Genomic DNA, 13,153 nt, shown 5'->3' with positions numbered 1-13,153 from the left:
ATGAATCACCAAAATGTAGTGGAAAGTTACTCTTTTTTTTTTTTTTTTTTTTGAGTATCGGTTTATGCTATGCATTGAATGTGCTAGATCAGATTTTGAAATAATTTCATAACAAAGCGTGGAATGTTTTGGTGGGGGGATGGTTCTCTAGGAAGCCAGAAGTCCAACAAGAATCTCTGATCAGTGCAGAAAGGCCCTGTTCAATCCAGCCACCCTCCCAGGTGTGCCACAAGACATACTGAGCCTAGATGGTTAAGTAGATTTCTGTGCACTAATTCTGTAATCCTTCTTGATTAATTGTTTTCCCGTAAAGTGGTGACAAATCCTAATTGTATTTTCAGGCATTGATACAGTTGAGTGTTTTATACAGGGATATAAACAAAACTGGGGATTTGCCTGTGACCCATATCTTGGGACAGTATAGTCTCTTGCTTGGCTGCCCTCCAGCTTAAACCCGTTTAAGTCCCATTAACTGCCTCTCAGATGCTCATTTGCAGATTGTCAATGATGACAATCATACTTGCCTCCCTGTTACAAGAGTAGCATGCTCTTCCAGTCTGCTACCTAGCGATGGCTTGAAGAAATGCATTTCAGTGTGGCCTTCCTCTTTTCTGTAAGATGCTTCCTCTAGAGGAGAAATAAAGCTTGTGACTTTTAATTGTACAGTAAAAATGAATTATTACCGTTCATTTTTGAAAAAAAAGAGCTGCTGGTTTTTGTTGCTCAAGGAATGCTTAGGTGCACGGTTAGAAACTCTTCAGTTTTCTCAAAAAAAAAAAAAAAAAAGCGCCTGGTGATTTGCAGGTCAAAAATGCAGTGAGAAGATAAGTCTTTTTTCCTTTTTTCTCTCCCCTCCACCCCCACCCCCCACCTTTTTTTTTTTTTTTTTTTTTTCTCTCTTAAGATAAGGACCAACATTTAGAATTGCTTGTTCTTCCATAGTGGGGTTTTATCAGTTTCTAACATGGTTAGGTGTATTAAACCCCCCCTGCAGGTTGGTTGTGTGTTGGGGTTTTTTTTGTTTGTTTGTTTTTTAATATCTTCTATGTACGGTTGTGTGAAAAATAAGATTCCTCCCAATTTTCAAGAGACACAGTATTTTCGACATCTTAACAAAAAGAAATTCTACGGCTCTTGCTACCAAAACTGTATAGATTTTTAATTTTTATTAGCTTTTGCATATTTTTTCATATTCTTCAATGTGAAATAATTTAAGGCAGTTTTACTTGCTGATCTGAAGATCTGAACTTGCTTTTCTTCAGGAGGATGACTTCTTCAGAAAACATACATGTAGTGTTCAATATTTGAATTTGCTTATCTTTATAGGCTAAGAATTAAATAAGCATTGTTTTACTTTTCTTCAAAACATGTCTAAAAAACTGGTCTCATTTCTCATTTTAATAAACTTTTTCCTTAATCTTTTAAAAACAGACGCTAGCATATGGCGATATGAATCACGAGTGGATTGGCAATGAATGGCTCCCTAGTCTGGGGCTTCCTCAGTATCGCAGCTATTTCATGGAATGTCTTGTCGATGCTCGAATGCTGGATCATTTAACTAAAAAAGATCTGCGTGGGCAACTAAAAATGGTGGACAGCTTTCACAGGTGAATAGATTTAAGTTGGAGACCTAACTTATAGTAAATGTTTCTGTTACCTCGAAATGTTTTTTTTCTAATTTTTTTTCTTTTCTAAACAGAAACAGTTTTCAGTGTGGAATTATGTGCCTACGAAGACTGAATTATGATCGAAAAGAACTTGAAAGAAAAAGAGAAGAAAGCCAGAATGAAATTAAGGGTTAGTGCAATGTCTTGACCTCAGTCTGATTCTAATGTGTTTTCACTGATCTGCCTCAAATTTACTTAAAAATTATTTATAAAATACCAAGTGTTAAATACAGGAGATGTGTCTGGATGCAGGCCCCAAACAGTGAGTCATGAAACACATCATTAAATCATTTGCTCATGTAGAGATGTGCTGCAAATGCAGGCATTCTTGAAACTATTACTCTCTGAAGTTTGAAACAAAACTAAATGTGTTAGGAGGATGACAGTTTTAAAAAAGCATTTGGTTTTTTTGTTTGGTTTTCTTCTTTTTTTCCTGTTCTGACCCAGTAGCTTTGCATCTACATGATTTTATTGTTGTTAGTGCCTGGTAATTTTATTACCCAGCACTTTATAAAAAAAATATGCAGGTGACTTAGGTGTTTATATCTTCCAGATTCATGGTGATCATTGAACAAGAGAGGAGGAAGAACGAAAAGCAGTGTGGGGATTCACAGTATTTTCCAAGACTTCCCATAGAATTTTTGTCCCTGTCTAATACCAGAAGTCTTTTCTGATGTCTTAGACTAACATTTTAGGGTTACCTTGTACACAGTTTGCTTAGAAAGCTCTGTGCCTGCTCTTCCCCTTTCCTTTTAAAGTGTTGGTACATTTTGGTGGTTATTCTACTAATTGTGCCTGCGAAAGTGTTAACTCCTGGGAATGAACTGGCATGAAACAGGTCTGTGTTGTGGCTGGCAGGCCTTTCTTTAGCCTCCTAAATGGTATGGCAGCATCTCTTGCCTATGGGGTATTGCTGCTTGGAACATGTAACTTTTAAATTCCTTGTGGGAATTGTTTGGGAAGAATGCTAGCTGACACAAGCCAGAAGCATGCTGTGAATCATTGTAACAGTTCCATTGGTATAGACATTCCTGAGTAGTGTAGAAAAACTTACTTGTGAGAACGTAGTTTTTGCTTTGATATTTGGGCTGAACATGTAAATGCTGCTTTGTGATGTTTTCCTTGAAAAAAATTGAAGAGGAGAGTGTATTGATTGTTGAACTGCTACAGTATGAAGTGCCTTCCAGTAAACTTTATAATATGTTTACTTTCCACTTCAAATTTATGATTGTGGAAGAGTGTAGTAGTATGCATACACAAGCTGAATGTAAGCCTGTGTTACTAAATTGAGCACCTTCAGAACTTAAAGATAGCTAAGATTATAAAACAAATAATAAAGCTTTAAACAATAATAAATCTTTTCTGTTTACATTCAGTAGGAGGTACATGAGAAACTGTTATAAGTTTTTTGTGGTTTTGGGGTTTTTTTGAGTAGTAAATTTTTTCCCCAAAATATTTAATCTGTTTTGGGTGATGTTCAAGCCCCTAAGTGGCTGTGTAAAATAGCAGATCCTGTGTTCCCCATCTGCATCAACGCTATGCCCAGCTGAACTTGTCTCATAGCTGTGACTGTAGTGATTGAGCGAGGACTATTCCTTCTGGGTGCAAGGAAAACTACTGTATGGAAAGGATCTAACACTGAGTGGTGGAGTTGAAGCATGAAGTCTTCTTGCTGATTCAGAGTATTTCATGCACACCAAAAAGGCAGGGGCAGATTAGATCACAACCTAAATGTTAAATAGTAGCCCTCAAGGAATTTTGTTATTTGACATCATTTATCATGAATTCTGTATATGTGAAAATCAACCTTAACACAAGCATACAGATGAAGAAAGGACTGTGGGTTTTTTATTCAGAAAAGTTGCCTTGTTCTAACTAGGGCAACTTGTTTTTTTCTCCATAGATGTCCTTGTCTGGAGCAATGAAAGAATGATCCATTGGGTAGTGTCCATTGGTCTTAAAGAATATGCGAATAACCTTATAGAGAGCGGCGTTCATGGTGCACTTGTGGCCTTAGATGAATCATTTGATTACAATGCATTAGCTCTCTTATTACAAATACCCACTCAAAACACACAGGTAAGCAAGAAGTAGTTGCTTTATGGTCAATAGGATTTTTCTCCCCTCTAGGAAGGTTAAAAATGGAACTGAGTGTTTCTTTTCTTAGGTAAGTGCATGTCTCTCTATTCCCAGCTCTAAAAACATCAGAAATGAAAAGTTGTCCATTATCCTATAAAAGAAAAACATAGAACTATGCCTTTCTTACTATTTTCTTACTGTTACTAACAATTCTGGTTGATAAATTTGCTTGAAAAAAAATACTGTTTGAATATTTTCCTCATAGCCGTGCTTCACAACATTAGTGTAAAACTCATCATTTTTGTTGTTTGCTGGTTTTTATTCTGGAATCAGTTTGAGTCAGAAATCGTGAACTTTCGTGTCACAACTAAGGGGAGGGAGAGCTGTTAAGTCTTCCTTAAGTTTTTAATGTTACAAATTAAATTGTAATTTTTCAAGTACTAAGTATGTTTATTAATCTGATAAGAAGTATTGAAAAACTTGGGTTATATTAAATTCTAAAAATTACTCTAGGTTACTAATCACTATTCTGGAATTTCCATTTCTTTCATACTATTTTCAGGCTCGTGCTGTTCTGGAGAGGGAATTTAATAACCTTCTTGCTATGGGCACTGACAGAAGACTTGATGAAGTAAGTTGCTTGAGCTGTTGACTCATTTTATGGTCCTGAGAACTTTATCAGAACTGTTAAGCCAAAGAATTTATCTTAAACTTTTTTAAGGTATTGACAGAATAGTGACAGAAATTTTAACTTGAAATTCTTTGTCTTCAAGAGTTTCTGAATATGGCAGGTTTTGTGCAGTTAAGTAAGGTGACTTTGAATATGAAAGTATTAACATGATTTGCAAATTTGTCTTTTGCAGCTTGTGTGGTTACTATATAATAGCAGCACTTTGGACTGAATCTTTTTTTTTCTAAAAAATCTCAAACGTGGGAAAATTTAGTGACCAGTGTTGCAGATGAACAAGCTGTAATAGAGAAAGCACATTTCAAACCTTTGTCCTAACGAGCAGTATTTTGAATAGTTTCAAGTGTTTTTCAAGAAAGCTTGTGGTGTTAATATCCATTAATACTGATATGGATGACCACCAGGTATGCTTACACATTAAAGTAATTTCTGTTGGGCAGCCTGTGATCTTACAGGATATAAACCTAATTTAAATGTAATGACTATAAAACTCTACACAAACTAGGTGTGAGACTTTACTTTGTAGACCCTTGAACCCATAGCATAAAGGAGAGAGTATTACATCTTTAACTTTTTAAGTTGCTCTATGCTGTAACACCAGTTTCAAGCTGGTGTTCCTTCCCCAGGACAGCCCTAACTCTGTGCTGCCGCCTCTTTGGTCCTAATGGGAGTTTACGTTGGTGGAACTGGTTCAGAATGAGACTAAAGTGGCAAATCCCTAAGGTGGCTAACCAGATCAGGGAACCAGTCCATGATCTCTCAGAAACATTTGCGTTCGTATGAGGAAGAGGGCAGGGGAGGGGTGAAAGTGCTGGCTTGAACTACTGTTGGATCGGTGAGGTGAAGCATACACCAGTACGCTGAGGAAGGATGCTGCTGTGACAGACCTTGACTGGGTTTTGTGTTCATGTTTTGCCTTATGGACTCATTGCAGCCCTTTTCTGGGCACATTCTGACAGCTCTGTTCTCAATATACACCTCTGCTAAGGTTTTAATAACATCATCAGAAAGCAGCTTGATAGTTTTCTAAGGTCTTTCTCCTTAGTGATTCCAAACTGCAAGAGAAGGAGAGTTGAGGGAGCAGATGTTTGCTCTGTTCTAGCAGCACAGGGCAGTTTGATCACAAAGATCCCTTCAAATAATGTACACACTTGTCTCCTAATTTTAAAAAGGGGATAAATAGTAAGTAAAATGTCATTCAAAGAATTGAACTGTTTCTAAAGCTAAAGATGGCAAATGGAGATGCCCGATGGGTGTATTTGCAATTGGCACGATACCTTCACTGCAAAAGACATTTTTGGAAGCGGGACTTGGACTGTTGTGTGTAGTAAATGCAGTATTGTATTTCTGAAGTGGAATATTACTTCAAAGATTCAGATATCTTAATGAGGGGGGAAATGCACTTGAGTAATTGCAAGTTAAGTTTACCCAAGTGCTTAAGCAAAACACTGCACGGCAATATGGTATTCATTACACTTTTTTTTCCCCCACCCCCCACCCCTCACTATCTCTTCCTGTAACTTGTAGCATGAGAAAGTGCAATAGCTGTATCATCATTCCTGTAAGAAAATTGAAGGTTAAAAGCAATTGTTCAAATTAAGCCTCTATATATCAGTGTTCCCAAAGCAGCTTTTATGATCTGCTCCACTCCTCGTATCCCTTAAGAATGAGTGATGTGACACCTAGGAATTACTGCAAATCATGAAGTACAAACATCTGAAGTACAAAACGTTTTCCTAAATGTGCCGAGCATGTGAATTTCCATAGTTACTGAGCTGAAAAGCCTACACACTAGCAAGTGAACACAGATTATTGCAAATGAAGACCTCTGCTGCTGTTGCACCTGAACCATTCTGAAAATTAACTCATTCAGTGGTGTGATACATTTACTTAAGGTTGTTGGTAATCCTTTTAAAGTCAGTAACAATCCTACATTTTTTGAATTGCTAACGATGTTTATCAATATAACAGGATGACGATAAGAGCTTTAGGAGAGCACCTTCATGGAGAAAGAAGTTTAGACCAAAGGACATAAGAGGTTTAGCTGCTGGATCGGCAGAGACTCTTCCTGCAAATTTCAGAGTTACGACCTCAATGTCTTCACCCTCTATGCAGCCAAAGAAGATGCAGATTGATGGTATTGATTTTGTATTATTTTTAAGCATGATGCACTTTTTTGCTTGAGATTCAGGGAAATTAAGTTCAAATTACCTTTTTGCTGCATAAAAGCATCTGCCTTGTGCATGGTTGTGTATATAACGCTGTGTTTAACCATAGGGTGCTTTTTAATTTCAGGAAGCTGTACTAGATGTAGAGGGTTTTTTTTCACTTATTGGAATAACAAACTGAGAATTATAGGTAGAAATTTATTTTAAACTAGGAAAAGAAAATGACATTTTAGTAGAAGTCTTTTAATCACATGATGCATAATTTCTAATTAGCAGCAATTAGATCAATATAAGTCCCACTTCTGAAATGCAGTAAAATGCATTCCAAAATGATATAAGTAATTTCCCTTGGATAATTTTGAGATTATTAAAACTTGAGTAAAACATGCATTACTCCTCCTGTGGTGGTCACTTAAGTATTGATCATATGTGAAATCACAGCTTCATTGCTGTGTGCTTAATGATCTATACATACATGTGTGTGCATGCATAGGTATGTATTAAAAAAACCCAAACCCAGCAAGCCCCAGCTAGAAGTGGATCACCTGCCACGTGAGGTATCTTGTCTGTTTCAAAAGTCTTTTTAGTACCATGAGAATAAATTTTTACTTGAATTTGCTTTACAAAGCACAAGTAAAAATAAATGGAAAATGTATTTAATTGGAACAGACAGGATGAGAACTTCAGCAGAACTTGGTTCTGAAAATTGTATTTAGGAGTAAAAACTCAAGGAGTAAAGCAACCTTTGCATTGATATTACTCTCTAAAATGTGAGCTGTTTTAAATTTTAAATATTGCCTCTAGCACAAAATATTCTTCAAAAATTAATGTGGAAAATTGTGTAAATTAAGATAAGTGAAATCTTTACCATGTAAAACCCTTTTTACAATACAAAAAACCAAAACAACAGAAAAGAAAAATATAAACCTTATAAAAAATAGACAATAAATTACTTAAAAAAAAAGTCTTTATCAGTTTTTGTGTGCTAGTTGGCATGCAGAATTTTTAAAATTCTTTTTGTTAGCCACTGATACTAGAAGCGGTTAATACGTAAACTGTAAAATAAATTTGGCTTTCCTGACTTGTAACCTTAGTTTGGTGAGTACCATGGCTGTAATCACATTGCTGTGATGTTTTTTTGGGGTTGTTCTTTTTCGTTTGGGGTTTGGGTTTTTGTTTCTTTTTTTTTGTTTTTTCAAAACTAACATGCATGCTGTATTCTGCATGTTTCTTCCCATGCTTCTTGAAATAGGCAGTGTGTCAGGAACACAAAGATTGGATTCTGCTACAGTAAGGACCTACTCCTGTTAAAGCCTTCTCCTGGTGAGTAAAGTTGATAGGTATAATAGTAAAGCAGCTATTGATGAAATAAAATGTCAGGTATTGTAATACAATGAATTTACACACTTACAAAGCTATTTTAAGTTTTCAGGGTAGACTGTATATTGAAAATCCAGAGTTTTATTTCCTACAATCAAGACTATGTGTGTTTAAATAATTTTGTAAATACTGTATACTTCTGAGGGTGTTTTTGAACAGTCTCAAAATGTACCCCTGCTAAATAGCTATGTAGGAAACATTGAAATCAAAGGTTGGATGAAACGGCTAGTGAAAGTGGGGAGGAGAGAAGGAAATGAAATTATTTTCTTCCTTTTACATGCCTAATTAAGTGTGTGACACTGCTGTTCAGATTATCGGTCTTTCAAGAGTCTTTGCTTCTTCAAAGTTATCCCACTACAGTATACTTCAATATTGAATTGTTATGGGGTAATTGCATAGTTTTCCAATTCTTGGATATTTCCTGCTGTTGTGGTTGCTGAGGTTGTCTGGTTGGATTTAGCTACCTGCAGCCTAAATTTGGGGGAGCTGTGAACAGTGCTGACGATAAAAGGCAGCTTGATAACACAAGGGTGTTGTAACACAAGATACATGCATTCTGGCTTACAAAAGATAGGCAGTCCTGTCTTATTCCAGGGTTTGGAATTACTTTTCTTCAGCAGCCTCTGCTGTATTTTCTCATGGAACAATATTTCTCTTGTTTTGCAAAGTCTGGAAACTAGATTTCTTTACTATACTGGATTTAAAAAAAAAAAATAATCCAGTGAATCTTTTTCTCACGATCTATATCTTCCACAGGCTATAAATTGCCTGTCTCTTCTGCTTACAGCTTCTTTCCTTTCTTCTCAACAGTAACATCCCTATCAACTCGTGTATTGGCTGCTTTTTCTTCAAATTCTGAACCTTTTTGCCAATGCAAGTTTAATTCTGAAGAGTTCTTATGTATGAAGTGTTAAGAAGGGAAACTCCTCTGCAAATAGCAGCTCAGACCATGTGGATCTGTCAGTTCATAGTCTCACAGGGTATCTTAAAATTTTTTTTAGTTTCAAGAGATAGAAGTTTTAAGTCTTCTCTCCACCAGATTCTCCTCACTGTTTTGGGATTTTCTATGGTCAGATGGCCTAGGATGAAAATGTAGAAGCAGAAATATTTGACCTCATGGGCTTTACTTTTATTGCAACTGAAGATTATAGAAGGCAGTAAAATTGTATACATCATGGCATGGCAATAATTCAATGCATGACTGCTACACTACTGAGCTGTTTGTGAGAAACTTAGAATGAAACATTTTTGAAAATACTGCTAATGGAATTTTTTTGTGCTTTTTCTTTTTGTGTGTTTTTTGTTTGTTTTTGTTGTTGCTTTTACAGTTTACCCACACTATTTCTACCGGTGATATGCAGCATTTGAACATTTGGAACCCTTAACTTGTTAATACTTGTTAAATGGACACTTTGAGATATTTTATTACAGAGTTTTTAATTAGCAAATAAATTCATGAGTACTATAGAGAAAATATTTTAGAATCTAAATGTTTCTTATATTTATGTGACTTCTCATTTATATAGTTACTTACTTTTTCTGTTTCTATTCAGTCTACAAATCAAACCATTGCTGATTTTTTATTCTAATTTTAGTCCTTCCAACTGAATGTACTGTAATGCTTGTATGTATATGTCCCTATAAGTAATATAGGGTTTTTGTAAATTATGCAGTTACTGTAATTATCATTGTTTTTTAATAATGAAACTGAAGGTGAAAGGATTTTAATACCTTTGTAAAAGTATCATGACACCAAGCAGTATATATTTTGTCTTTTGGAAATGTTAGCTTAGATCTGAAAACAAGTCCAGCTTTTTTTCAGGTAAGCATATGTTGTTGTAAAAGGTATGGTACATGATTATTGTTCTTTTCAGAACTGTACCTTTCCACAAAGATGACTTGTCAGGTAGGGAGAGCTTGTCTTTATTTAAAATATAACTTGTTTTAAAAGCTGGGAAGAACTATGACGCTACAGAACATGTTTTAGAAGTTTGACTCTGTCATAACACTCTCTGCTGTATTTGTATAGCGTTACCTTCACAGTGACTGAAAACAAGCCATAAATCAAGAACTCTTTTTATTTTTCTTTTTCCTTAACTGAGGAAGATAGAGTTCGTAATAATTCCTGGTCGTAATCCACAGGCCACAGAGAGTTTTTGTCCTAGCTCTTTTTGATTGCAAACACTTGTGGAAAGATGCTGTTGAAACTAGTTTTAATGGACCAATCGTGAAGCACTGCAGGCTCATGTCAAACGAGCGGTGAAAGATGAAGGTACAATGGGCTGAAATCTAAAGCAGTGCAACTGCTAATAAAGGCCTTACTTTTCTTATGTAAGTCATCATTTGTGTTTTGTAAAGTTGTTCTAAAGAGTTGTCTGGACTTTAATTTTGATGGTTGTAGCCATTTTGGACTATATGAGTAGAAAATGTATCCAACACTTGTAAATGGCATATTAAAAAGCCAGCAAAAATCTGTTCAGATGATGCATTATTTATTATGCAACAATATATATAGCATGTCTTTTTTCCTATATTGTTTTCCACTTTTAACTTGCTTGTAAAACTGAAATTCATTGTTACTGTTCTGTTTTTCTATTAATCTTTTGTGTATTTTCAGATTATGTAACAGTATGTACAGTCTACTTTTGAACTATTTTTATCACAGTATTATTTATTGCTTTCTTTCAATAAAGTACTGATGCATTTTCCACTGCCAATAAAACACTATTGAAAAGCTAAGATTTCATTGTATGCAGGCAGATACTTTTGCGGTGAATGGATGTTGTCAATAAAGCATCTTTATGATTGTATGCTGCTCTGTAGATCTTGTTTCAAATGATGACTTCTCTCCAGTAGAAAAATGTTCCATTAGATGTGACATTTTCTTTGGAATTGTTCAAGTTCACATGGGTTAATCAGTTTTTGAGAAACAGCTTTCTGAAGAGAACTGCTTTATTTGCCTACTTCTACTCGTAACTAGAGCTATGGTTCACTTTTAAAAATAGTATCAAAACCTATCATGCAGCTTCAGCGTGTTCTGGTCCACGTGACAAAGATTGAAGTGCTGTTGTGTAGAGCAGCAATGGTTGCTTTGTTAATAAAATGAGGTTATGACCATAGTGATGCCTGGGGAGCAATACAAGAGTCGAGGGAACCAATGCAAAATCGGGTCACAACAGTGCTGTTTGTGTCAATTTTAATATATTTGTAAACCATTTCTTATGTAGAAGAAAAGACAAGAAGGATAAAGTTACAGAATAATCGAAGCAGTAGCGAAGCGTATTTCATCATGTCCTCTAGATCAACAGCAGGATGTGGAATGCATAGAATGGAGAAATATTGTGATTGATGCTTTAAACATTGTTCAATAATGCATCTCTGTTTGTCTGGCTTATGTGAGTTGTGATCTGATCATTTGCAGTCTCTTCTATATTTTCAGAGAGTTCATCTTTCTAGAAAAAGCAAAAATGAAACTGCAGAAGGAGATCTTGACTCACTGTTCAGCTAAACACTGTTTAGAAAAAAATTGCATAGACATTTCTGGTCACTGATATTGATAGCGTAAGTGTTCAAAGTCATGTATTGTTGCTTCTCAAAAGTGAAAACAATGCGGAATAGACTTGTAAAATGTGAAAAGAAAATACGTTTATTGTTTTTAAGGCTGTAAAACCTTAACTGTTATTGGAACAATGGAATTGACATGAGAGCTAGAATAAATGAGTGAAATAGAAAAAGCTTTCACGAACTGGCAAAAATGTGTGTTGACTTCCTTCTGAATTATACAGCAAGGCTATCTCGGAGAAATCAATCGAAACAATTCTCACTCAATTTTAATACACCACCCCACCCCCAAAAGGAAAACATGCAACTGGATGTTTAAAAGGCATATGCGTATGTTACAGTAATCTTTATATAAAGCTTGGTTAAATATAACTTTCTGTAAATTGCCAAATGTCTCTTAAAGGTTTTCATTGGAAAGTGCTATAAAAATTAAAGTATGCATTTTATCTGCAATAGGAGATGAGTTATCTCAGATAATTCTATCAACTTGAACATTTTGCATGTTTAGAGGGCAGGGAATCTCAGAACGGATGTTATAACTTCATCTTTCTCCTTTCAGAGCGATGTAGAATTAAAAAAGAGGTTGCTTTTGCGGCGGGTTTTTTTCATGCCAAAACTCGGAGCAGGGAACATGTGAAATAGTTCAAAGCGGAATTTATGCTCTGTATTGGGTAGACTAAGAATTGGGAGGGAGGGGCAGCAAAACTAGTTTTCAAGTAAGTAAAAATTGACAATCTTATGCATGACGGGCAATATTTTTGTTGAAACCGAAGAGTTATTTTGCCTTTAAAAGGAAAGTCTCTTCACTTCTTGATAACTCTATTTTCAAGGTTGTAGTTTTGGTACACTCCTTAAACTCCAGTTATTCTCACTTGTTTTAATTTCATTTTTTGTTAATAGTAATGTTGGAAAAAAAGAAAAAAAGGCAACTGTAGTCTAATCCAGGTAGCCGCACCTTCTGGTTTTATATGGCATAGAGCAATGGATATATGAGAAGTTGATCTATAAATGTGTATGTTCCTCACTGTAAATGGAAGAAGTGGCAGAGCCAGAGGTAATGCCAAAACGATCGAGATTCTCTGAGCCTGCTTTCTCCTTTCTATTTTTAAGAATAACTTCAGCCCAATTTTTAAAATATGCTCTATTCCGTTTATAGGGTAAATTATCCTATGTTTAATTAAATAATAATTTAGGCTTTAGGTGATGGAGGCTGGGAATGAGGTTTCCTTCTTCCCTACACACCTGATGAAACTGTTCACCTGGATTTTTTTTTCCTCTCTACCTTCTGTTACAGTTTGACTTTGTGTATTTATCTGTAATGTTTTTCGCTAGAACTGCCCCTCCTGGGAGTCTGTTTGCCCTCCTCAAGCCCTCCACCCCCAGCCCCAGGCTGCGGGAGGTGGCTGCTTGCCTGCTGCCCGTTCAACCTGCGTTTGCCTTCGGGAGCGGCAGCTCAGACCCCCGCGAGCAGGCACATGCCGACCCTTTGCCCAGGGCTAGAGCTGGCAACCCCCACAGGACCGCGTAGTCGCAATTTCCAAACTGTGATGGTGCAAAAGTGAGTAGTAAGTTTTTTGTGTTGTGTGGTTTTTCGGGATTTTTTTTTGTTT

General features: G+C 35.9%; 1 protein-coding gene across 6 annotated transcripts in view; it reads left to right on the top strand.

Annotated features, from left to right (window-relative positions):
- The window catches only part of PPFIA1 (PTPRF interacting protein alpha 1), a 61,428-nt gene extending 49,701 nt beyond the window's left edge, over positions 1–11,727 (top strand). For all 6 annotated transcript variants that reach the window (XM_055722853.1, XM_055722852.1, XM_055722859.1 and 3 more), the window contains 7 exons: positions 1,432–1,607; positions 1,700–1,797; positions 3,571–3,746; positions 4,309–4,377; positions 6,406–6,571; positions 7,855–7,925; positions 9,311–11,727. In XM_055722853.1, coding sequence (XP_055578828.1) covers positions 1,432–1,607; positions 1,700–1,797; positions 3,571–3,746; positions 4,309–4,377; positions 6,406–6,571; positions 7,855–7,913 — 744 coding nt within the window. In that variant the 3' untranslated portion in view covers positions 7,914–7,925; positions 9,311–11,727. The remainder of the gene's footprint in view (positions 1–1,431; positions 1,608–1,699; positions 1,798–3,570; positions 3,747–4,308; positions 4,378–6,405; positions 6,572–7,854; positions 7,926–9,310) is intronic.
- Positions 11,728–13,153: the final 1,426 nt, after the last annotated feature.

The sequence above is a fragment of the Falco cherrug genome, chromosome 10 (assembly GCF_023634085.1).
Source record: "Falco cherrug isolate bFalChe1 chromosome 10, bFalChe1.pri, whole genome shotgun sequence".
Taxonomy (NCBI): domain Eukaryota; kingdom Metazoa; phylum Chordata; class Aves; order Falconiformes; family Falconidae; genus Falco; species Falco cherrug.
The sequence above is the reverse complement of the archived record's forward strand: the minus strand, read 5'-3'. Positions and strand labels throughout refer to the sequence as shown.